Source organism: Gastrolobium bilobum, unplaced genomic scaffold (assembly GCF_033153095.1).
Source record: "Gastrolobium bilobum isolate Gb01-03AN ecotype WA unplaced genomic scaffold, APGP_CSIRO_Gbil_v1 utg10099, whole genome shotgun sequence".
In the NCBI taxonomy this organism is placed as follows: domain Eukaryota; kingdom Viridiplantae; phylum Streptophyta; class Magnoliopsida; order Fabales; family Fabaceae; genus Gastrolobium; species Gastrolobium bilobum.
The window spans coordinates 128,860-151,974 of NW_026896627.1; the positions used below are offsets into that span (position 1 = coordinate 128,860).

Below are 23,115 nucleotides of genomic sequence, written 5' to 3' on the forward strand. Positions count from 1 at the left end.
TATAAACTTATATCATTTTAGATCCTAACCGCTGATTTCCGTCCATCTACGGTTATAATATATTGGGTCAAACTTAATGGACCAAATTTATTATTAATTAATTAATAATTTTGAACCAATAAATTATAACCGTTGATGGACGGAAATCAACGGTTAGGACCTAAAATGATATAAGCTTATATCCTTTAAAATAACAGATGTTATTCCTTATATATATATATATATATATATATATATATATATATATATATATAGTGTTTTATAAGAGTTATGTTGTAAGAAAAGATATTGTGTAATTTTATAGAGATTCGTTTTACGTGCCTTTGTTTTTTTTTTTTTTTTTTGCTTTAAAAAGTGCGGGCCCCATAAAATGTTGTGTGTGTAGAAAATTTTGGTGTGTCATGTTAAAGGACGAAACGAAAACCCATATATATATATATATATATATATATATATATATATATATATATATATATATATATAGGCAGGATCCTTTGACATCGGTGTCAAATTTAAAATTTGACACCTCATCTGAGAGCCGTTAGATCAAAAAAGATCAACGACTTTGATTTGTAAGCATGTGATACCATTGATTTTTTTTTATCTAACGACTCTCAGATGGTATGTCAAATTTGAAGTTTCACACCTCACCTGTGACACCATTGATCTTTTTTTGATCTAACGACTCTCAGGTAAGGTGTCAAACTTCAAATTTGACACTGGTGTCAAAGGATCCTACCTTATATATATATATATATATATATATATATATATATATATATATATATATATATATATAGATAGAAAAAAGACCACTTTAGATAAGGTTATCTACAACTCTACTCCTTTTTAACTAAATATGACCGGTCATACTTAGTTATAACAATAAAGCTCTTCTTTTTTTCTCTTTCTTCAGACATTGTCGGCTGATGTGGCGGAGAGAGAAAATACAATTTTAAAATATGACCGGTCATACTTAGTGAAAAAGGGTAGCTGTAGACAACCTTATGTAAAGTGGCTGCAGAAATGTTTTTCTCATATATATATATATATATATATATTTTTAGTAATGTGAGTCATTAGATACAAGTAGATCAATGGTCAAGATTCAGTGTAAAACTTAAACTTCTAAATGTTACACGAGTGTAAAATGATTCTGAAATATATATATATATATATATATATATATATATATATATATATATATATATATATATGGGATAGGATCAATTTACACCGGTGTAAGAATAATAAATCTTACACCAAATCTTAACCGTTGATTTCCGTGCATCTAACGATTGAGATTTATTGGGAATTAAAAATTAATTAATGAGTAAGACCTAATAAATCTTAACCGTTAGATGTAGAAAATCAATGGTTAAGATTTGATGTAAGACTTATTATTCTTACACCGGTGTAAGATGATCCTGTACCTATATATATATATATATTGTATATATCGGTATCTACATTATGGTGACCATGATATGACTTGTTACCTATATATATAATCAATGATATTGTCCCTCCTAAGTCATTAGCTGGAACTTGAGAGCTGTGAAGTGTGTGTGGACTTGCTCTTCTTCCCTTTGGGTATCTTTGGCCCTCAAAATTTCTGTCTGTGAATCTATCTTCAGCTTTAAAAGTTTAAAGCTTTAGATCACAACAGTTCCTTTTACACGAACTCACCGATCCGTCATTTCTCACTTTCTCTAGGCAAGGTATGTTCCCTATACTGTAATACCCATTTGACTCTACCCACTTTATAGCATTTCATTTTCTCTCTACATCATCTTCCATTCCATTTGGGGAAGTTTCTCTGAACCAATCAGATTCTTCCAATTTCCAAATATTTATTTAGCTTTCAAATCTGGACCCCCATTTTTTTTTTTTTTTTACCATTTTCTGAAATTGCCTTTTTTTTCATTATGTTTTGGTTCATCTAGCAGCTTCAATTGTTGTCATAGGCAAATCTAACAGGGAACTCAGTCTCTGAAGCTGATCCACTACCTTTGGAATTTGGAAATTGGTGTTGAATTCAGATCTAAAAGCCACAACGATGTCTTTTATTGGTACCCAGCAAAAGTGCAAGGCTTGTGAGAAAACAGTATATCCTGTTGATCAGCTTTCTGCAGATGGCACTGCTTATCATAAAGCTTGCTTCAGGTGCTCTCATTGCAAAGGAACATTAAAGGTGGTTTTTTTTTTTTTTGTTCAATTTTTTTTCTGTTTTTTAGCTGCATTATTGATTTGAGAGCATATCAATTTTGTTCTGCTCTCTGAAACTTGGGTTCTTTATTTATTTTGTTAAATTTTGGTAAAGATCCTTGCTTTTCTTTGACGCTGCTTTCCATCCTTATAAATTCATGATGGCAAAAGTACGAATTCATGATTTCATCAGAAAAAGAAAAGGGGGGTGCAAAGAATACTGAAAGTAAGGATTTTTAGTGTGTAAAAAGTTCACTTATCACTGTATTGTCATAGATCGTGTAATTTGTGTGTATGAGTTTAAACTTTTATTCGGACTATTGTTGATGATCTTTATGTTTCAGTTGAGCAACTATTCCTCAATGGAAGGTGTTCTTTACTGTAAGCCTCATTATGAGCAGCTCTTCAAGGAGACAGGCAACTTCAGCAAGAATTTCCAGTCATGTATGTCTTCTTCTTCAAGGATAAAGCTATGTTTGTGATTTTTGAATCAGATGCCTCTTTAATTGGCCATATTTTCATTTTGAACAGCTGCGAAGCTAGCTGAGAGGACAACTCCTGAGATGGTAAAAATGTTATTTTGCAGTTTCAAACTTCATACTGAATGGCTTTTTATAAATAGGTATATGGCTTTTAGTATTATTGAACAACTATTGGCATATTCTTTTTAATTTCAGACAAGGTCCCCTAGTAAAGCAGCGAGCATGTTTTCTGGGACACAAGAAAAGTGTGCTACATGTGGCAAAACTGCTTACCCATTGGAGAAGGTAGGATTCAAAAATCCCAGAAACAAATTAGTCAATAATATTCATTGTAAAGTCTGAAATATCTTTGTTACAAATTGGGTATTCAGGCCTTGAGAACAAGGATATTTGTTAGAATTCCCATCGAGATCCTGTAGGTTACTGGAGTATCCTCCTTCTCTAGCTGTATGATATGAGAGTAACCAAAACGTTTAACATCAATATGTCTTTTTGAAGGAGAACCTTGGCACAACAGTTGGTGTTGTCATCATGTGACCCGGAGGTCATAGGTTTGATTCATGTCATCAGTTTCTTGCAATTGCAATAGAAGGATGCTTGTTATAGACCCACACAATTGGGTTTTGACCCTTCCCTGGATCTTGCCTATAGCGAGAGCAGTATAGCATCAGATCCCCTTTTATGTCTTTCTGAAAGCTATGAGGGATAAGTTGAGCATAAAGAAGGTTGTTGTAAAGTGCCAGCGTGAAACCACATGTATTAGTTTGACCTTTTGCCTTAGGTTGGTACTCATGGTTTTCTGATATTAAGCTGTAAGCATTATTGCCTCCTACACCTCATAAGCTATGCTATCAAACTAATAGGGGTTTGAACTTCATTTTCAATATTTGGACCGCAAGTAGACCTTGATATGTCTTCCTTATCTTATTGTGAGATATTTATGCAGAGACGAAAAGTCGAAAACTATGTATTCATGTTTTATTTCTGTGCCTAAGATGATGGAACCTATATTCTGATTTAGTTCATAATCCTCACAAGACAAGAAAGAAAATTGGCATTTGCTTTTGAATAATTCTGAAACTTCTTCTCCCACCCACTAATAATTATAATAAATGCCTCAAAATCCTTGCTGGTAGGAACATATACCCAGTGACGTGGTTTTGCCTGGATGGTTGAAAGATGAAGTATTCCTGTTAGTATTTCCAATCTCAGGATCTAAAATACATGGTTATTAGGCAAGTAACATGGGCAACTTTGTCTTTGTGGTAATATCAACTTCTAATGTTGTTTTTCATTCTTGTATCAGTTTATTCTAATTTTTGGTCACTGGGAGGGGAGAGTTAGGCTTTACTCCCACCCGAATTCGACTACTCGGGGTAGCTCTCTAAGAAAACAGGTGTCTGATCCAAGTTAGCAAGGGCTCTTTGACCATTTATTCTAATTGAAAGCTATAAACGATTGACATTTTTTTGGTCTTTAGTAAAGGGCTGGCTCAGCTGAAATGAGATAGTATATAACCAAACTGGAGAATCTATTGGTTCCCATCTTCCAGTAAATTTATTTGTTAAAATTGCCTGAATGAGTGAATCTAAATATCTAATCACTAAATATCTGCAGTTCTGCATAGTTAACCTGCCGGAATTGGAATGGCTTAGTTTTCTTGCTTATATCTTTTAATATATCTCTTATTTTGAGTGTAGGTAACGGTGGAAGGCCAGGCCTATCACAAATCATGTTTCAAGTGTTCACATGGTGGTTGTCCCATAACCCCTTCGAATTATGCAGCCCTTGAGGGCATTTTGTATTGCAAGCACCATTTCTCTCAGCTTTTTAAGGAGAAAGGGAGCTACAATCATCTTATTAAGTCTGCATCAATCAAACGGGCAGCAGCAACCTCAGAATCTTGAAAGTTGGTGCCTTTCGATTGCTTTTTTTTTCTTTTTTCCCTCAAAAAAATATTTTGGTCTGTCAAAGCAAGTGTTTGTATGTGTGGCATTTTTTTTTAATTGTTCTATGATGACTTGATCCTATGTTATATTTACTTATATATGCGTGGCGTGCATATCTTGTGTGATTTTGTTTGTACAATGCACATTTAGTTATGACTAATGAGAGCGTGATTTGCAAGATGCATCTTTCATTGCATTTTCTTCCGGATGCTATTTTATATTTTATATCCTTAATTATATGATTTTCGAAGATTGAGAAATATTGGAGGGTTTGGGTATCTTGCCCGAAAACTACTATTTATTAGATTATTAAGGCGCGCAAATTGAACAAAAAAAAAAATTTAGAATAATTGATAGTTTTTACGTGAAGATAAGGCAATTATTAGAAAACAAAGGCTAAAAATAATTTTATATGTTACCGGAAGGGGGTGTTTGGTTCAAGTTTTTGGAGCAGATTACCGGTAGTCCTTCTTTGGTAAATGTAATTACCACGTTTGGTAGAAGGAATAAATTACGATTCCCGGATATCCAAGGATTACCGGTAATTTGATTTATAAAGAAAAGTCACTATTTAGATTACCAAAAATAATATGGTAATTCGGAATACCAATCAGAATACCAAGTAAAGGGAAAGCACAACAATAAATTTTGAGACAAAAATATTCCAATACACATAAAAATCTAGACCCAATCTATCAATTACAAAAATAAAAATTGTTTGGGGTTATTTTTGTAAAATAACCTCATATTCCAAGTCATATTTCGTTCTAAACCAAATATGGAATAAGTAATTTTTACCTAATATTTCCGGTAATATTTTGGCGAACCAAACACATCTTTCGTAAGATTCCAAGTAAACTCAATTTCTACTGAATTTTCATTAATCATGATTCCCGGTCGCCAAAAAATTTCTCTTGTACCAAACACACCCGAAGGGTAATTTTGACGACAGGACAAAAGTGACTATAACGAATAAGAGGACCTTGTTTTATTAAGCACTTTCAGATTGACAGTAACGCATTCCCCCGACTTCAAAGTTCAAACAAACTGATTCAAATAGTGGTCGACGGTGATGTATTTCACCTCAGGGTTGCAGAAGCTTCCACACCGTAAGAAGGGTCAATCTCATATTTTGCATAATCACCCTTTACTAACATTGAGTGGCTTAACTTGAATATCAACCTATGAGGTGTAAGCAGCAATGTCCTGGAATTATTAACATATACTCTTGAAACAAATAGTTGAATTATATACATGGATTAATGTTTTTCATAAGAGATAATTTTATTTTCTACACACAAAAAATTATGTGAGGCCATGTAAAAAAAAATGACCTCACATACTTTTACTTACATATGTATAATAGATAAAATTATTTCTTATAACGTCGTAATATCATAAGAAACATTAATCTTTTATATTATTATTATTTAAGGAAAAACTTTTGGTTATTAAGTTGTTACCTTTGACATTTCCATCTTCTAGAATGACTACCTTGTCCCGAGGAGGTGCTATGACATTTGGCTGCCCCAGATTTCGTAAGAAGAAACTAGCAAAGGCATTGCTATAAACATAAGGGTGAGGAGTTTTTCATTGAAAAAACTAGTAGATACTACGAAGGAGCGATGAATAGGCAAATTAACCCAAAACCTTATTCTCTCATAGCACATATATGAATTTATCTCTCATACTTGAACTGCCACAGAATAAAGCATGTGAAATATGCTAGAAATAATTCAAGTTCACTATTTTTAAAGAAATAAAACTTAATCTTTAAATTTAACTCTTTAAAATAAGAGAGCCAAAATTAAGGGTATTACTAATTAATTAATAAATTTAAACCCAATAAATTTTAACCGTTGAATGACGGAAATTAACAATTACATAAAATGACACAAAATTATATTTTTAAACAAAAACATTTTTCTCATTTGATTATGTTTTGATTTTTTGTTTTGTAGAATAATTATGGAATAGATATTTTCTATATTTCTTTTTTTTTTATTTTGAAAATTAAAAGTCAAAATATAAAATAAAACAACATGTTTTCTAAATTTAATTCTAAAAATAAAAAATAAATAATTTTTAAAAATATTTTACAAAATAAATTTTGTCAAACGAGTTTTTTTTTATTTTGAAAACCAAAAACTGTGTTTAGAAAGTAACATTTTTTCCCGGCCAATAGTTTCAGCCCCTCCTCCTACCAATTTTTTAAAATCGTCCAGTACGGTGTCGTTTTTGGAAAGTCGGAAAGTCCTTGCCGGCGGTGTAAGCAGCGGAACCCTAATCAGTAGCAAATGTCGGAATCATCATCATCATCATCTTCCACGCTCCGGGACCTTCTCCTTCGGTCAGATACCTCTCTCTCTCTTTTTCTGTCAATTATTGCATTGTCAATTTTCGTTCCTCACAGTGGAATTTCAATTTCTCTTTGATTGTTTTCTTTTAGGTTATCGAACCCAATCGCAGAGTCTCTGGCGAGCATCCCCTACACTCCACACGAAAGCTCCAACGTCTCCGTCAAAGCCTTTCTGGAACCCCTTCTCCCAACAAGAGATTCCATTTCTACCATCCAAGCTTCCATCAAAGATTTCGCTCTAGCGTGTGCTCTTCTATCCTCTTCCACCTTCGACTATTCGGGCCTTCTCTCCTGGATTCCCAATCACCTTTCTTCCCTCGCTACCTCTTCCTTTTATGAGCTGTCCCAAGCGTATCTCGCTGTCTTCGACGACAGTAACTCCCATAGGGTTTCCGAATTGGGTTTGAATTGTGACCTTGTTCCTCCACAGAAGAGGTTATTGCTGGAATTGATGCCTCAGGTTTTACCTTTTCTCAAAGAGAGGATTAAGGAAAGCTCCATTGATAAGTCTGATGAGAGTGACGAATTCTCCGCCGCATCCGCCAGAGTCCCTGTTGGGTTTGCGATTCTCGCTGCTTATCAGTTTAGATGGTTTGTTACCCAGGTATTAGTTTCGTAGGGATTTGATAATTTGATTCTTATTTAGAAAAAAAAATTATTATTTTTTCCTTAATCTGTTCTTTCCTTTGTATGGGTATCTAGATGTTAGATAGTTTGAAATTTTGGCTAAGTAATTTGTCCATACTGAGACATTGAGATGTTGAGATTTGAATTGGTTTTATCATAGGTTGATTATCCTCATTTGGGCAAGTTGTGTGGATTGGTGATTCCTTGTGCACTGACTGCTGTCGATCATTGGTCGCCGGAGGTGAAGGTATGTTCTGTAATTGTAACTGAAACATGAAGCTGGGCAGGGACGGAACTAGGCTTATGGAAATAGTGTTTGATTTGAGAGTGTAGTGTAACTTGAGAAATTTTAAATGTATGATGGTAGGGACTGGATCTGAAAATAGTTCAGTCAGTGGTAACTCTTTTCTCTTGTGCAATTTCAGCGACAGGGCATGATTAGTTTTACGCATATTGGAAAAAATGTGGATGCTGCCGAGGCTGGTTTGTATGAGGATGTGATTCTTGATGCCTGCTGCCAGAATACTGCTGCTAGTGATGAGATATGGGACCATGTGGTTGAGACATCAGTAGTTCTCGTGACTCTTACTCAGAGAAGTAATCCACGTAGTCCATGGTATGTTAATCTATTTCCATCCACTGTTCTTTCACTTTAAAAAATTATAGCTCCATAGGAATTTTTTAACATCTTCACATGTTAAATACCATATGGAATTCTGGCATTGGAATGATTAGCTAACTGAATAAGCAGGAAAATGGGTATCATTAACCTTGAATTCATACATCTTTGTGCAGTCAAAAAAGGCATTTGGTTTTTGATTGTTGTCTGGATGAAACTTAAAGCATAGTTTTCAGAAATATGTTATATTGTAGGGAGAGTAACAAATGACACAACTCTTTTTTTCTTTTGTACTTTTCAAGATAGCTGAGAAAGTTTTGCCTTGTAATGGATCAAGGGTGCATAATTTTTCTAAAATTGTTGCTACCAACCGTTACTATGTTTAATCTCATCAAGTTGATTGAGTCAATAGGTATACTGCTATGGGGCAGATTTGAACATTACTTGTCAAGTGAAGAATATTATTTACCACTTGAGAGAGTGTTATTTAGTTTGGACGAGGTTGTATAACCTTCCCCATAAGCCATAATCATGTAAGTCAGAAAGTGTTCCTCAATATCTCAAGTTTTGAAAGAATAGGCTATCATTTTAACTTTTAGCTCTTTGAGCATATTGCATATATGCTTTTTAATTGGCCAATGGTGAGGCGTTAATGCGACTAAATTTCGGCTTATCTTCCATCTTGACTTCAATCTATCATTGCCTTGAGTAGGTTTGACAGGATGTTAAATGAGATGTTAAGTCACTTGGAGCGCCAGCCCAGAAACAAGGAGCGCCGCATTGCATGGCTTAAATCTGTCGATTCACTATTTAATGGAGTTGGTCTTATGCTTTTAGCTCACTTCAGGCGTATTTTCCCATTATTTTTTCAGTGGATGCACGCTGATGATGATGATACTATTATTTTGGTGAGTATCTTTATATATCTGGCAAAGTTTTAAAACATCAACAGATTACGACTTTGAAGTTTGGAGAACACTTATTAAAGTTTGTCGTATAATTTCGAATACACTTTATTTTCAAGTACTGAACTAAAATCATTGGCTTTAACTTGCAATGGTGTAATAGATCTACTTTCAAAATAATCGCAATTGTTTTAACTCAGCTGAGGTTTCAGCATTGGCTTTCCTTTTTCTTTATACGGCTTTAAAATTGTTGAAAATACATGCAATTTTGTTCTTTTAGTATTTGGTAAAAAACAATAATTTCTGATTAACTCTTTGATATATATTGTTATTCTGCAGGTTCTGAAACGTACTTATTTAGTTTTGAGACTGACGTGGATTAGGAACTCACCATATGTTGCAAGGTTAGTTAAAAAAAATTACTCTATGAAATTCTTACTTCAGATAGTGTGTTATTGAAGTGCTTGAGAAACGGGGCATCACTTCTTGATTAACTTTGGTAGCACTTGAGCATATCTCCTTTACTTTTGTGAATGAACATGATTGTATTATTATATATTTTTTTTAAAAAAAAGACTACAATTTTACTTTTAAGTAATTATCTCTTGTATTGTAAGTATTTTAATGACTTAATCTCATGATGAATTTTTTTTCCCATTGCTATGACATGAAGTCTGTAAATTTCCTTTCAGCTTAAGATTTTTAAAAAAAGCAGGGGGTAAAAAAGATTAGAAGAATGTGGATATGACTTACAGATATTCCTGTTTGATGTTTATTCCATTGAGGAATGATATTTGTACTCGTATTTTTCAATGGTACTCATATTTCTGCACCCCTTTTCATCAAAGCCCATTTTTTGGAGAATACTGAAGTTAGAAATTAATCGTGCTTTCCCACTTATGCAGCTGAATCCTTGCTATTTGGATATTAACATTTCTTCATATCTTATCCCTGTTTTTTGCCTTGTTGATCTAATTCCTTTGGAGCACATGATTCGACTTCAGATTGGTAGATAAACTTGCTCTCGTTTATAAGGAGGCAGCATTAAGAACAGCTCGGGAAGAGATTAGAGCAAATATATGTCAGATACTGATCCTACTTCAAGAGTAAGACTTTATTTTTGGAAAAATTTCAACAAATAATATATGCATTCCCTCATTTAGTCAATATCCTTCTTGTGTACCTAGAAGCAAAGGCCTGCATTTTAATGCAGCATGGGACAAGCATCGATCCGATCCAAACTTAACCACTCTTAGTCTGTCATTGAGTGGAAGAAGAGACAATACCATCCGTGATATCGGGTCTTCAGAGAGTTGTCGTCATCAGGGTTCAATACCCGTTCAAACATGATAAGTTGGCATACATTTATGATTATTTCAGTGCTTGTCATGGTTATCACAATTTTAGTTCATTTAGGTACATGTAATTAACAAGTAGAAATCTTGGTTATCTGAGCATGAATAACGAATTAAAGCTTGATTTTGTTTTGTTTCATATTTTTTGTGAGTTTATTTGTTATTATTCTCTAGTTAAAAATTGTGAATAACTCAGAAATCACACTAAAGAAATTCAACTATGGGCAAAAATATGAATTTTATCATTAATAAACAAATGTAAGTAGTGTTCATAATAGATGAGTAGATAATCCAATTTTACAACTCTTTCCTCAAAATAAATGACAAAAACATATTTAATCAATCATCCCAACTTAGGTGAAGTAGAGAATTATTGCAACTTCTGTACTGTGAGCTATTTCTGCATTTCAATACAATGAGGAACCCGTTGAATGAGGCTTTACGTGTGTGGGGGAAAAAATTGTATGTAGTCAGATAACTCCAGATTCTGATTAACTAGCATGCTAAACAAATGTCTTACGGAATCGTGAGGTTGTCTGTGCAGTATCGAAATCAAAATATTGCAAGTTCAATGCGACTTCCCAAGATCACTTGCTTCGCTTTTTGGCTTCACTGTAAAGTACCACTCCTGAGACTGTGAGCGTGTAACCAAGCATTCCAGTGACAGACACTGGGTTTTTAAAAATTAGAATTGAAACTACTACAGCCACAGCCCCTTTAGCATTCCCTAGTACCTGTATGAACCAACTCTTAGATTAATTGAAGTAATTGAAGTATCACTTTAAGCAAAATGAGCACAAATTAGCAAAAAAATAATAATCAAGAAATCAGTGATCAAATATCGGACTGCAAGAAAAATGCACGTCTTCCCACAAATCCATCTACTTATATCATATCATTTGAATCACACTCCTTTCGTTAATCCAAAGGCATCCGGTGATATACACACCCTATGACGATAAAAATAAATAAAATCAAAGAAAAAATTGAAATTGGTGTTGGATTTCATTTTTAAATCTACGTTTCCATGGCAAATACCCTAAACACTAATTTGTATAATTTTTGTAAATTTACAAGTACATTAAACACCCTAAGGTATATATATACACCAATTCATAGCAAATTTAATCAAGGATTTACGGACCTTAAGGTATCAAATAAGATCATAACTAAATGGGCGTTCAGCAAATTAGGTCAACACAGTTATAACATGTCAGCCAACCAAGGGGAAAATAATAAGTAAAAATAATTAATAACTAAAACTGCTATCAAGTAACTTGAACACTGCTAGCAACAAACTTGAATAATTGAACCTAGACAGGATTTCAGTTAAACAATTCAACCACATTAGTTCAGGATTTCAGTTAAACAATTCAACCACATTAGTTTTAGATGCTTATGAACTATCAATAGCAATGTTTGAAACTACTAGCCTTGCACTAGTTTTAATGATCATGCAGAAAATTTTCTGTGGCACCTCCTGAATTAATTCTGCAAGAACTATTTATGAAATCTCTGATAATCACAGAATCTAAATTCTCCCCTTAATTAGAAACTGAGAAAACTTTGTATATGAATTTTGAGAAACTAGATTACATATTATTAGGCAATGTAAAAAATTCAAATGACCTCGGGTAATTTGTTTTCAAAAAATTTCATCCTCAAATAAAAAAAGAATAGTAAGGGAACAGGATATTCTACAACCACAGACAAATGACTGAACCGATGCACATTGCAAAAGAATTAACAAAAAATAATGGTGACCAAGACTATGCTGATACATCTCTTGTGATTTGATAAATGAACTCATTTGACAAGACAACCACCCAAATCTGATGTCCCAACTACCAACAGAAGAGACAACAGATAGTTTGTTGGAGTGAAAATTAAATTTAAAAAAAGAAAGAGAGACAAATGCCAATTTGAATAATTGGGGACTTACCTGAAGGGTCAGAGCACTGGTATGTTTCGTGACCAAAAAATTGGTCAGGTTGACAAAATACGCAAGCGCCGAATTAAACAGCAGATACCAAATTATCTTGGAATCATCTCTTGCAAGAGCCAACGTGATGCCAACCACGTTTTCTTCCATTAAAAGTGTGGCAGGAAGAAGGAAAACCACAGCCATTGGAGCCATGTAAAGGAGAAGGTTCATAGAATTCAGCTTCTCTCTGATAAATTAATGATGTCAATACCCATTTGATAATATATCTTGAAAACAAAGTAGAGAGATAAATTAATGATTAATAACTTAATCTGGAGTTCCGAAATCCTTACCCTTCAGAAGAAAGTAAAATTCCTTGAAGCACTGATTTCAGGGCCCTTGCAGCTGTAGCCGCAACACATATTATGAATCCAAATAAATGGAAACTCGGTTCACCCTACGAACAAATAGAGGAAGAAGAAACACATATCAGAAGCCAGAGCATTTTTCTTTCTTTTTTCACCAATCAATTTCACTCGAAGAGCAATTCTTCCTGTTGCTTTTACCGAATTTCCCTCTTGTAATTAATGTGTGGACAACTAATGTGGCATTTATAAGGCCTTGGACACTCTCACCCTTTGAGCTACCTTTTGAGGTGGTGACCTTAAGGTTCTTAACAGAATACATCAGAGAATGGTACACAAGTCTACTGAACACAAAGAATGGTACACAAGATGAACTAAACAAGTTTCTATTTTTCTAATTGGACAAAGTTTCATTTCATGCGGGCATCTGAAATCACATCTGAAACAAAACAAAACTAGATAAATTTCGATGATTATACGAGGGAACTATAACTAACAAACAATTAAGCATTAGAAAGTCAAAATCCAAAAATACTTCCTATATATTGTCATATCCATTAACAAAGCAGAAGAGCATTCATTTTCCATCAACAAAAGCAACACAACCCAAATGACATCAACAGCAATTAAAAATTGAAACAAAACTACACAACAGAAATTGAAAAAAAGAAAAGAAAGAAAGAAGAAGAAAACAACAAGTGTCTTATGTTACTTACCCCACTGGCAATGACAACCCCAGTAACAACAGGAACAAGGGTGAGATAAGTGAGCCAAGCCTCTCTCTTGAAGGTCATAAGGTAAGCAAAAACGGCAGTGAAGAAGGGCGTTGTGGCTCCAATGGCTTGGTTAAACGACACAGGGAGGAAACGAAGCGAGATGTTCCCAAAGACTACGGAGACACAGAATATGAGGCTGAGAGCAGAGATCTTGAAGAACTGAACCCGAGATCGAATGGTTTGCATTGGCACCACCTTCATCCATGCTATGGCAACGTAACTGAGCAATGAACACGCTGTCATGTGGCACATGGTGAGAAAGATCGGGTACTTGAACCCATAGTTGCTGAGCAAGTACTTGTTCAGCAGCAGCACCCCAATGTTGGAGGAGTACCACGAAGCCACAAGCCCAATCGTAGAAAAACGACTCGAACCCTTCATTCTTTGACTTGTTGTTTCTTCAATTTGATCTTGGGAACCCTGTGATTTTCAGAGGAAGATTATTGGGTTAAGTTGATCTGATACGGTTAGGGATCTGGGCATTGGCGTAAGCTATGGATGGACAAAGAGAAAAAGGGATTAACTTTGAATTAATAAAATAAAAAATAAAAAATAAAAAATAAAGGGATTGACTTTTAAGAGGACAAGCCATGGATCTGTGAATCCATGGCTTTCAAGTTCGGAGAAATTAAGGAAGGGAAAGGTACCGAAGGAGAAGAGGAGAGTGGTGGGTTTAACGTTTGAGGAAGAAAAGGGGTCGTGTTTTTTTTTTTTTTGTCGAGGATGACAGACCAGAAAATGTGCGTGGTATGTGTCTGTCAACCTCTCTGCAATGAAATGGAAGAGAGACAGGTAAACAGTAAAGAAAGGGAACATTTAAAGCTGCAAAGCAGAGGAGGTATCTATTATTATTCCATTTCCCTGCATTTTTTGTTTTATTTTTCTAAAAAAATATAAATGAAGGCATTTACAGTTGCATTTACTGGTTTCGTATGTAATTATGATATGATGTATGTTACAAGAAAAGTGTAAAGAGTAAGAGTTAAATTTGGTTGGATATTAGTTGACAGTAATATAACTGTTTCTTTGTAATTTACTTATCACAGTCGGGGTAAAAAATAATCAAATTTCTTCTATTTAAATAATGAGATAGATTATTTTACCTATTATTTTTTTGTCTATCACTCTCCAACATTGTTGGATCAGAATATCGAAAAGAGAGAGAAAGATAAAAATTAGTTAAAAATTAGTTAAGATTATGATCTAATGATGTTTTAGAGTGATAGACATAAATAGACAGAAAAAATAATAAGTAAAATAACATATCTTTTAAATAATAGACACCACTTATTGTATAGTCAACTGCTTTGATGGAAAGTTATAACAGGTTCTCCATGATCTTTTTATATGAACTATGAAGATTACAATAACAAGAGTAGGTGATACGAAATGAAAAGATGGAAGAATCAAACAAAAATATATTTTGTAAATAGAAAAGTATAATTTAGTGAGAATCAAATCAAGGAAGAGAATCGTGTTTGCATACTTGAATAAGAGAAAGAGTGTATGATTCATGATCCACCCACGATTTTGGAACAATTGGACCGGTGAAGCGTGCGTGACGAGTGGCATACAAGTACAGAATTAGTCCAACTTAGGTGTCAAATTGGACTATAGCATATTATTTTTGAACGCAACGTGGTTACATTACAAGGTTACGTACTTTGGTTATCAACAAGGAGGTGCCAGGAAACGCCGGCTTATTTGTTTTTCAACATTTTGTTTTCCTTTGTGAAAATAAGGAGAAAAATTTTAACCACCGTATTCAGTGGTCTCTTCTATTAAAAAAAGAGAATTGTTTTTTTAAGTTTAACAAAAAAAAAAAAATTAGTAAAAGTGATCATCGAGTTCGGTGATCCCGAAAATGCATTGAATATTTTTTCGAAAATAAAATATGCAACTCACAAAGAGTCTGCACAAAAACTGGATCACGAAGAAAAACCATGCTTGAATTTTGTGTGGTCTAAAGTCTTAACCAATTTTGACGTGGGAACCTAATACTTTCAACTTATTTTGGTTTTGGGGGGAGCTAAAGACTCATACATGTCAAACCCCACCAGCAAAGATTGAAAAATCTAAGGCCTTTTTGTACCTTTGGCCAAAGATAAATTCCTTGTTCTCTGGAGCCAGAAGAAGAATTTTCTGACTGGAGGTTAATTCTACTTGAATCTGCTGGTTGCTAAGATGTATATATATGGTAAACTTCATTCTGATAAAGGTAAGCTACAAGGAAATTTAGACGACTTTAGTGAGATTCTAATGAGATCGGTAATTAGACAAAAAAATTGGAGGGTAGGGGGTGCTTTATTGTTTTCGGATCCTCCTCTATTCAAAAAGAAGCCTTGTTGTTTTGTAAGCTCATTTATATGCTATGCTTGATGCAAATGAATGTGTTTTCCTAAAAATGCCTTGTATAAACAACTTCACTGTCGATGTTTCCATGTGGAACACAAATGTATTTGGAAACATTCTTCACAAAAAGAAACGTGTCCTCGCTGGATTAATAGGTGACAGTGCTAAAATTCTCTATGAAGCCCATGGAGTTCCTTCATAGATTTCAGAAGTCATGCAACATACTCTTCGATTCGATCGATCCTTGAGTAGGAAGAGAAATTTTACGGGTAGATGTCTAGGATTGACTGGGTGCAGGGCGGGGACCAAGGGTGAAAATGGATGCAAAATGTTAGGACTTTTATATAGCCTTAGTAGGATAAGATTCACTTGAAAAAAAAAAGGTATTCTAATATATTATATATTATAGAATTGTAAATAATCTGTACAAAGGGTTCTCTATTTATAGAGAATATTTGACCTACTTTTAACCTAATGGGCTTGGCTCAATACAACAAAGGGATTAGCCCAATACAACAATAAATGACTAAATAAAAACTAAATAATAACTAAATCAATATTATTTACAACACTCCCCCTCAAGCTGAGGAATATATATTTATCATTCCTAGCTTGCTAGTAAGTTCTTGAAATCTGTCTGAAGGAAGCCCCTTTGTTAATAGATCAGCCAATTGACGCCCAGTGGGAATGTATGGAGTGGTAATCAACCCGCTATCAAGTTTCTCTTTGATGAAATGGCGGTCAACCTCAATATGTTTAGTCCGATCATGTTGAACTGGATTATGAGCTATACAAATAGCGGACTTATTATCACATAGCAGCTTCATAGGTCCCTCACATTTTATTTTGAGATCATCAAGAACAATTTTCAGCCACAGTAACTCACAAATGCCTTGAGCCATAGCTCGAAATTCAGCTTCTGCACTTGATCTGGCAACCACATCTTGTTTCTTACTTCTCCATGTCACCAAGTTACCGCAAAAAAACATGCAATAACCAGTGGTAGAACGACGGTCAGTCACGGATCCAGCATAATCAGCATCTGTGTAGACTTCTAAAGATAGATTGCCATCACGTCGGAATAACAATCCTTTACCAGGAGTACCTTTAAGATATTGAAGAATTCTCTCTACTGCCTGCATGTGTTTTTCTTTTGGATCGTGCATAAACTGACTGACAACACTAACAACATAAGCTAGGTCTGGTCTAGTATGGGCCAGATATATCAATTTCCCAACTAGCCGTTGATATTGTCCTTTATCAACTGGAGGACTCTCTTCTTCATAGCCCATCTTGTGATTCTGCTCAATAGGAGTAATAGAGGGTTTACACTCGAGCTTTCCTGCTTCTTTGAGAAGATCAAGAACATATTTCCTCTGGCTGATAAAAATTCCTTTGCTTGAATGAGCTACTTCTATCCCTAGGAAATATCTCAGTTTCCCAAGGTCTTTGATTTCAAACTCAGAGGCAAGCCGTGTTTGCAGAATCTGTCTCTCCACAAAATCATCACCTGTGATAATAATATCATCAACATATACAAGGAGCACAGTAAGCTTCCCATTTTGGGAGTGCTTGAAGAAAAGAGTGTGATCTCCTTGGCTCTGTCTGTATCCTAAGGTCATCATAACCTTAGTAAATCTTCCAAACCAAGCACGAGGTGACTGCTTCAATCCATACAAGGCCTTTTTTAATCTACAAACTTTATTTTCCCCCTTCACAGAATCAAAACCAGGCGAGATTTCCATGTAGACTTCTTCTTCTAACTCACCATTGAGGAAAACATTTTTCACATCAAATTGATTTATATCCCAATTGTAATGGGCAGCAAGGGATAACAAGATTCTCACTGTATTCATCTTTGCAACTGGAGCAAAGGTTTCTTCATAATCAATGCCATAGGTTTGAGTGTAACCTTTGGCCACTAATCGAGCCTTATATCTCTCAAGAGTGCCATCAGAATTATATTTCAGGGCATAAACTCATCTGCACCCTACTGCTTTCTTTCCGTTGGGTCTATCAATAACCTCCCATGTTTTATTTTTTTCCAAAGCATTCATCTCCTCTTGCATGGCTTGAGCCCAATTCCTATCTTTCAAGGCTTCATGTACTGATTTTGGGATTGCAATAGAATCTAGTGCTGAAACAAAGCTTTTGTGCTGCACAGAAAGATTAGCAGAGGAAACAAAGTGGGAGATAGGGTATTGAGTACAAGAGGGACAGGAGGAACAAGTTTTCTTGTGACAAGATCTTTTTCCTTTTCTAAGAGCAATAGGTAAGTCATCAGAAGTAGAAGCAATGGGTAAGTTTTTAGAGATATCAGAAGAAATAGACAAATCATGAGAGGAAATAATATTAGAATCAGAAACAGGAGATTCAGGAGACTCAGAAGAAATAGGAGATTCAGGACTTACCAGTGGTTCAGACGATTGAGGTTGCTGGTGAGACAGTATGGGTTGTATCTCAGGTGTATTTGAAGGTTCTGACACACCAGGAGCAGACACACTAGGAAGAGAGAAGATTGATCCAGACTCAAAGAAGGAAGGGGACGAGTCTTCTGAAGAACTATTCTCCCCCTGACGATGAGGACCCAGGAAATAAGATTCAGATTCTTGAAAGGTGACATCCATAGAAACAAAAAATTTCCGAGTTGGTGGATGATAACACTTGTACCCTTTTTTATAAGGGTTATAACCAAGGAAGACACACTTAAGAGCCCTAGGATCCAACTTACTCCGATGTTGTTTATGAACATGGACAAAGGCAACACATCCAAACACTCTTGGTGGAAGGCTCTGCAATATGGGAACAGAAGGAAAGAAGGAAGTCATGGAATGAATAGGACGGATATTGTTAAGGACCCGTGAAGGTAAACGGTTGATCAAAAAAGTTGCAGCTAATACTGCTTCTCCCCAATAAGAACTAGGAACAGATGTCTGAAAAAGTAGTGCTCTAGCAACTTCAAGAAGGTGACGATTTTTCCTTTCAGCAACCCCGTTTTGTTGAGGGGTATCAACACATGTGAGCTCATGAATCATACCTCTGTCTGAAATGAATTGTGACAGGCGTTGATTGACGTACTCAGTACCATTATCAGATCTGAGTCTTTTAATACCCTTACCAAACTGAGTCTCAACCATGTGATGAAACCGAATAAATATCTCTGGTACTTCAGACTTGTCTTTCATCAAGTATATCCATGTTATCCGAGTACAATCGTCAATAAAAGAAACAAACCACCTAGCACCTGAAACACTGTGCACTTTAGAAGGGCCCCAAACATCAGAATGGATAAGAGAAAAAGGTTCCCTGCTTTTAATAGTGCTAGAAGGAAATTACACTCGATGGTGCTTTGCAAATTCACAAACATCACAATGAAAGGTCTCAACCGACTTATTGAGAAACAGAGAGGGGAACATAGACTTCAAAAGACTAAATGGTGGATGCCCGAGACGCTTGTGATGGAGCCAAATCATAGACTCTGCAGTAGAAGGATGACGTGTCATTAATAACTGATTTTTTCTAGCATGGTCTGGAAGGAGATGATACAACCCATCCTGTTCATTAGCAACTCCAATTGTCTTCTTCGTGGTAAGATCCTGAATAAGACAATGAGAAGAAAAAAATGTGATAGAACAATTCAAATCAGTTGTAAGTTTTTGAGTGGAGATAAGATTAGTAGAAAGCTGAGGAACATAAAGAACATTTTTAAGAAACAAGGAAGGTTGAATTTGAATGTTACCAGAACCAATAACTGATTTATGGGATCCATCAGCTATGGATATAGTATGACTACCAACAGTAGGATGATAAGAACAAAACAACTTAGTACGACAAGCCATATGATCAGTTGCACCAGAATCCAAAATCCATGAGGTTTTAAAATCAGTGCAAGAAGCAAGAAGAGATATAGAACGTGTGCTCTTACCAGATAAGATCGAAGAACTATCATGCTCGGCCATTCTTTAACAAAAAAAAAGTTAACAACCAGCGATAAAATCAACCAAACAGAATATCAAATGACCTCTGATCAGAAAAATAATTACAGATCCAGACAGAAGACAAGAAGACGAGAAGAATGGTGGTGGTCTAGTCCAAAAACACGGCCGCACGCGCCTCCACGCCCCGGAGAAAGGAGATGCGCGTGGGATTCACTCGCCGGGAAAGGGGCGGCGCGTGAGAGCGCGTGGATGGGCTTCGCCGGTTGAGATTTTTCTGGTGTGGTCGTCCGGTGAGCGCGCACCTGTCTGTGGGTGGTCGCGGTTGAAAAGTCGCCGGAAAGTGGTCCAAACGGTGAAGACAAATCTGATTGGAGGCGGTCGGAGGTGTTTCGGTCGTTTGTGGCGGAGGAACACTGCGTAGAATGATAGATCGGAGGAAAAATAAGGTCAACAATGGTTCCCTTGGTCCAAAAAGTCCCCGGAAAAATTTTCCGGTGGCGGCTAATGGCGGCAAGAGGCAAAGAAATTAGGGTTTTGTTAAAAAGAAGATAATATGTGCGGAAGCAAAGCCCTCAGATCGAGAGCTCTGATACCAACTTGAAAAAAAAAAGGTATTCTAATATATTATAGAATTGTAAATAATCTGTACAAAGGGTTCTCTATTATAGAGAATATTTGACCTACTTTTAACCTAATGGGCTTGACCCAATACAACAAAGGGCTTGGTCCAATACAACAATAAATGACTAAATAAAAACTAAATAATAACTAAATCAATATTATTTACAACAAATTCTAATGAAGTGGGGTAGGAATTATTTATGGGAATATAGTTTTATAAGAGACAAAATATATGAAATTCACTTATTTTTTTATTTTCTTTTTTTTAGTGGGTCATTTATTTATTTATATTGTTGCATAGCTAATTTTACACCTCAAACAATGTGAGAAATTATATTCTCATTATTCATTATGTGAAAGATATTTTGTGTTCATCTAATACAAAACATTCATTTCGGATAAAAAAAATATGTGGTGGCATGATTGAATTTTGTTTTCAAAAATATTTTTTTAATTTTCAGAAAAAAAAAATTATTTCATAAGACCTATTTTTTAAAAATTATAACTATTTTTTAATTTTTAGAATTAAATTTAGAGAACATATTTCAGTTATTTTTATTTTGTATTTTGACATTTGAATTTAAAATAAAAAATATAGAAAACATATATTGTCATTAACTATTTTATAAATAAATAAAATAAAGCAATTCCTTCGGATCTGGATCTTCTCATATGTGAAAATTCACATGATTATGTCATGTGCAAAAAAACATGATCTGGATCCTCTCAAAGGTAATAACAGAGGAAAGAGAAAAAATATTAAAATAGATAGTTACGAAATCATAACTGTTAATTTACCTTTGTATGGTTGTGATCTTCTCACATTATCATATCATGTTTTTTTGCACAATGAGAGAATTCATTTCTATTTCTGGATAGCAGAATTCACAAAGCATGTCATATTTAATATTTTGATTTTCCATCGGGCCATGCAGTTCGGTTTGGAAGCTTGTTTTTCTCCCCCTCTTTGGTAAAAATTGGTCTTTGAACTTTGCAATACCGTCATTGTAAATCAAAACGTCCTAATTAAGATTATTATCTTTTCGTTTACAAAAAATGAAGTTGAATAGTAAGCGTTACGTTAGGATTTAATAAAGAAAGAATAATGAAGATATCAATGTAACTATATTAAATTTTAAATTTCATATTCAATATAAAAATAGTAATTATATAACATTATATATTTTATATAATAATATATACTAGAATGTTCTATTTATTTTTATAGAGTATTATTTGTATTTAATTATTAAATTATATTATCATTAACCTTATTATATTCAACTATATATTGTCATATTTTATTTATAAAATATTTTCCATTTATTTGATTTTTCGATTTTTAATATTACGTATAAATGCTTTTTGATATTTAGATTAGATTATATATATAATTATAAGGTTCACTTTTTCTACAATTATTGTAGATAAGATAAGTTATTTGCAGTAAGCCCAATATGACGTCGTTTTGCTGCGAAAATATAGTGTTTTTGTAATTTTAATTTATTTTAGGGTTATTATAGTCTTTATAATTATAATTTTTTATGTTTTCAATATCAAAACAACGTCGTTTTAGAAATAAATACAGATAACTTATCTGTAATAACTGCAGAAATATTTTTCTCATATAATTTTATGTTCTTTATCAATATTATTATTATTATTATTATTATTATTATTATTATTATCTAGTAAATTAAAGACAGCTCGCTTAGTATTGGTTGATATAATTAGCAGAAAAATATTTTTGCACTTACTTACTGCAGATAAATTATGTGCATTTACTTTCAAAACGACGTCGTTTTGGGATTGAAAGATTAAAAATTATAATTATAAAGATTATAATAATCCTGAAATAAATTAAAATTATAAAAATACCATAATTTTCGTCCTAAAACGACGTCGTATTGAATTTACTACAGATAACTTATCTGCAATAACTGCAGATAACTTATCTGCAATAACTGCAGAAAAAGTGAATTAATTAGTAAGTAAATACACTATTGGTATGAAACTTGTGAAACAGTGTTTGGCCCAAAAATTTGTCAAGTTGGACTTTTGAGTTTTGAGTTATATAATTAAGAAAGAAAAGGTTTACCAAAAAAGAAAAAAAGAAGAAGAAGAGAATAAGAAGGATCTATAGTATATGAAAAGGTTTTCCAAACCAAACCTTTTCAATTGGCCAAGCATGATTGAGAGAGATTGCTCCTCCTTCAGAAACCTTCACCACAGCACTTCTACTTCTATCACCACATGATGATTTTGATGAACCTAACAATGGAAGCCTTTCGATCCGAAGGAATGACGGTGACCTCATGACTTTAAATCTTGCAGCAGAAAGTTCCCTCACTTGCTTCCCCCTACCTGAAATTGATTAATTCTTCATTGATTGACACTGTTGAAATTGAAATTGAAATATATATATATATATCTCTGATCAAGGGAATAGAGAAATTTAACAAGGAAGTAGTAAAAGATTGGTTAGTGTATTTGATTTTAACATATAAAGTAGTACATGCCAGTAATAGCTACGACAGTTGCTGGAGCAATAAGCGTAATTTGAGCCATTGAAGATGCAAAGTTTAGCTTGGACAGCAGAGAGAGAGAGAGAGAGAGAGAGAAAGCAGGACTTAAA

At 34.3% G+C, this 23,115-nt stretch overlaps 3 protein-coding genes across 5 annotated transcripts; 2 read left to right on the forward strand and 1 right to left on the reverse strand.

Moving 5' to 3' along the window:
- Window positions 1–1,548: 1,548 nt before the first annotated feature.
- Window positions 1,549–4,801, forward strand: LOC133301105 (LIM domain-containing protein WLIM2b-like). Of its 3 annotated transcripts, none has more exons than XM_061500712.1 (6): window positions 1,549–1,721; window positions 1,947–2,194; window positions 2,553–2,652; window positions 2,740–2,774; window positions 2,886–2,975; window positions 4,391–4,801. In XM_061500712.1, the coding sequence occupies exons 2-6, from the start codon at window positions 2,060–2,062 to the stop codon at window positions 4,595–4,597; spliced, it is 567 nt and encodes a 188-aa protein (XP_061356696.1). In that variant the 5' UTR covers window positions 1,549–1,721; window positions 1,947–2,059; the 3' UTR covers window positions 4,598–4,801. The 3 variants fall into 3 exon arrangements, with proteins under 3 accessions (XP_061356696.1, XP_061356693.1, XP_061356697.1); XM_061500709.1 differs by having other exon boundaries at window positions 1,950–2,194; XM_061500713.1 differs by having other exon boundaries at window positions 1,968–2,194.
- Window positions 4,802–6,858: 2,057 nt separating this feature from the next.
- Window positions 6,859–10,643, forward strand: LOC133301104 (uncharacterized protein At2g39910). The gene is made up of 8 exons (XM_061500708.1): window positions 6,859–6,989; window positions 7,089–7,602; window positions 7,786–7,872; window positions 8,051–8,241; window positions 8,957–9,152; window positions 9,489–9,553; window positions 10,154–10,255; window positions 10,337–10,643. Exons 1-8 carry the CDS (start codon window positions 6,937–6,939, stop codon window positions 10,497–10,499), a joined length of 1,371 nt encoding a protein of 456 aa, XP_061356692.1. The 5' UTR covers window positions 6,859–6,936; the 3' UTR covers window positions 10,500–10,643.
- An 80-nt stretch (window positions 10,644–10,723) lies between these two features.
- LOC133301101 (probable sugar phosphate/phosphate translocator At3g11320) lies at window positions 10,724–23,115 on the reverse strand. The gene is made up of 6 exons (XM_061500704.1): window positions 23,000–23,115; window positions 22,651–22,844; window positions 13,510–13,989; window positions 12,782–12,885; window positions 12,447–12,675; window positions 10,724–11,238 (listed from the first exon to the last, which is right to left on the reverse strand). Exons 1-6 carry the CDS (start codon window positions 23,046–23,048, stop codon window positions 11,092–11,094), a joined length of 1,203 nt encoding a protein of 400 aa, XP_061356688.1. The 5' UTR covers window positions 23,049–23,115; the 3' UTR covers window positions 10,724–11,091.

Coding starts and splice junctions, on each gene's coding strand:
- LOC133301105 (XM_061500712.1), top strand. CDS start 2,060: ATGTCTTTTATTGGTACCCAGCAAAAGTGCAAGGCTTGTGAGAAAACA. Junction 2,653..2,739: donor CAGCAAGAATTTCCAGTCAT/GTATGTCTTCTT, acceptor CATTTTGAACAG/CTGCGAAGCTAGCTGAGAGG. Junction 2,775..2,885: donor AGAGGACAACTCCTGAGATG/GTAAAAATGTTA, acceptor TTTTAATTTCAG/ACAAGGTCCCCTAGTAAAGC.
- LOC133301104 (XM_061500708.1), top strand. CDS start 6,937: ATGTCGGAATCATCATCATCATCATCTTCCACGCTCCGGGACCTTCTC. Junction 6,990..7,088: donor CTCCGGGACCTTCTCCTTCG/GTCAGATACCTC, acceptor GTTTTCTTTTAG/GTTATCGAACCCAATCGCAG. Junction 9,153..9,488: donor ATGATGATACTATTATTTTG/GTGAGTATCTTT, acceptor GTTATTCTGCAG/GTTCTGAAACGTACTTATTT.
- LOC133301101 (XM_061500704.1), bottom strand. CDS start 23,048: ATGGCTCAAATTACGCTTATTGCTCCAGCAACTGTCGTAGCTATTACT. Junction 22,845..22,999: donor AACTGTCGTAGCTATTACTG/GCATGTACTACT, acceptor AATCAATTTCAG/GTAGGGGGAAGCAAGTGAGG. Junction 12,676..12,781: donor ATTTTACTTTCTTCTGAAGG/GTAAGGATTTCG, acceptor TTAATTTATCAG/AGAGAAGCTGAATTCTATGA.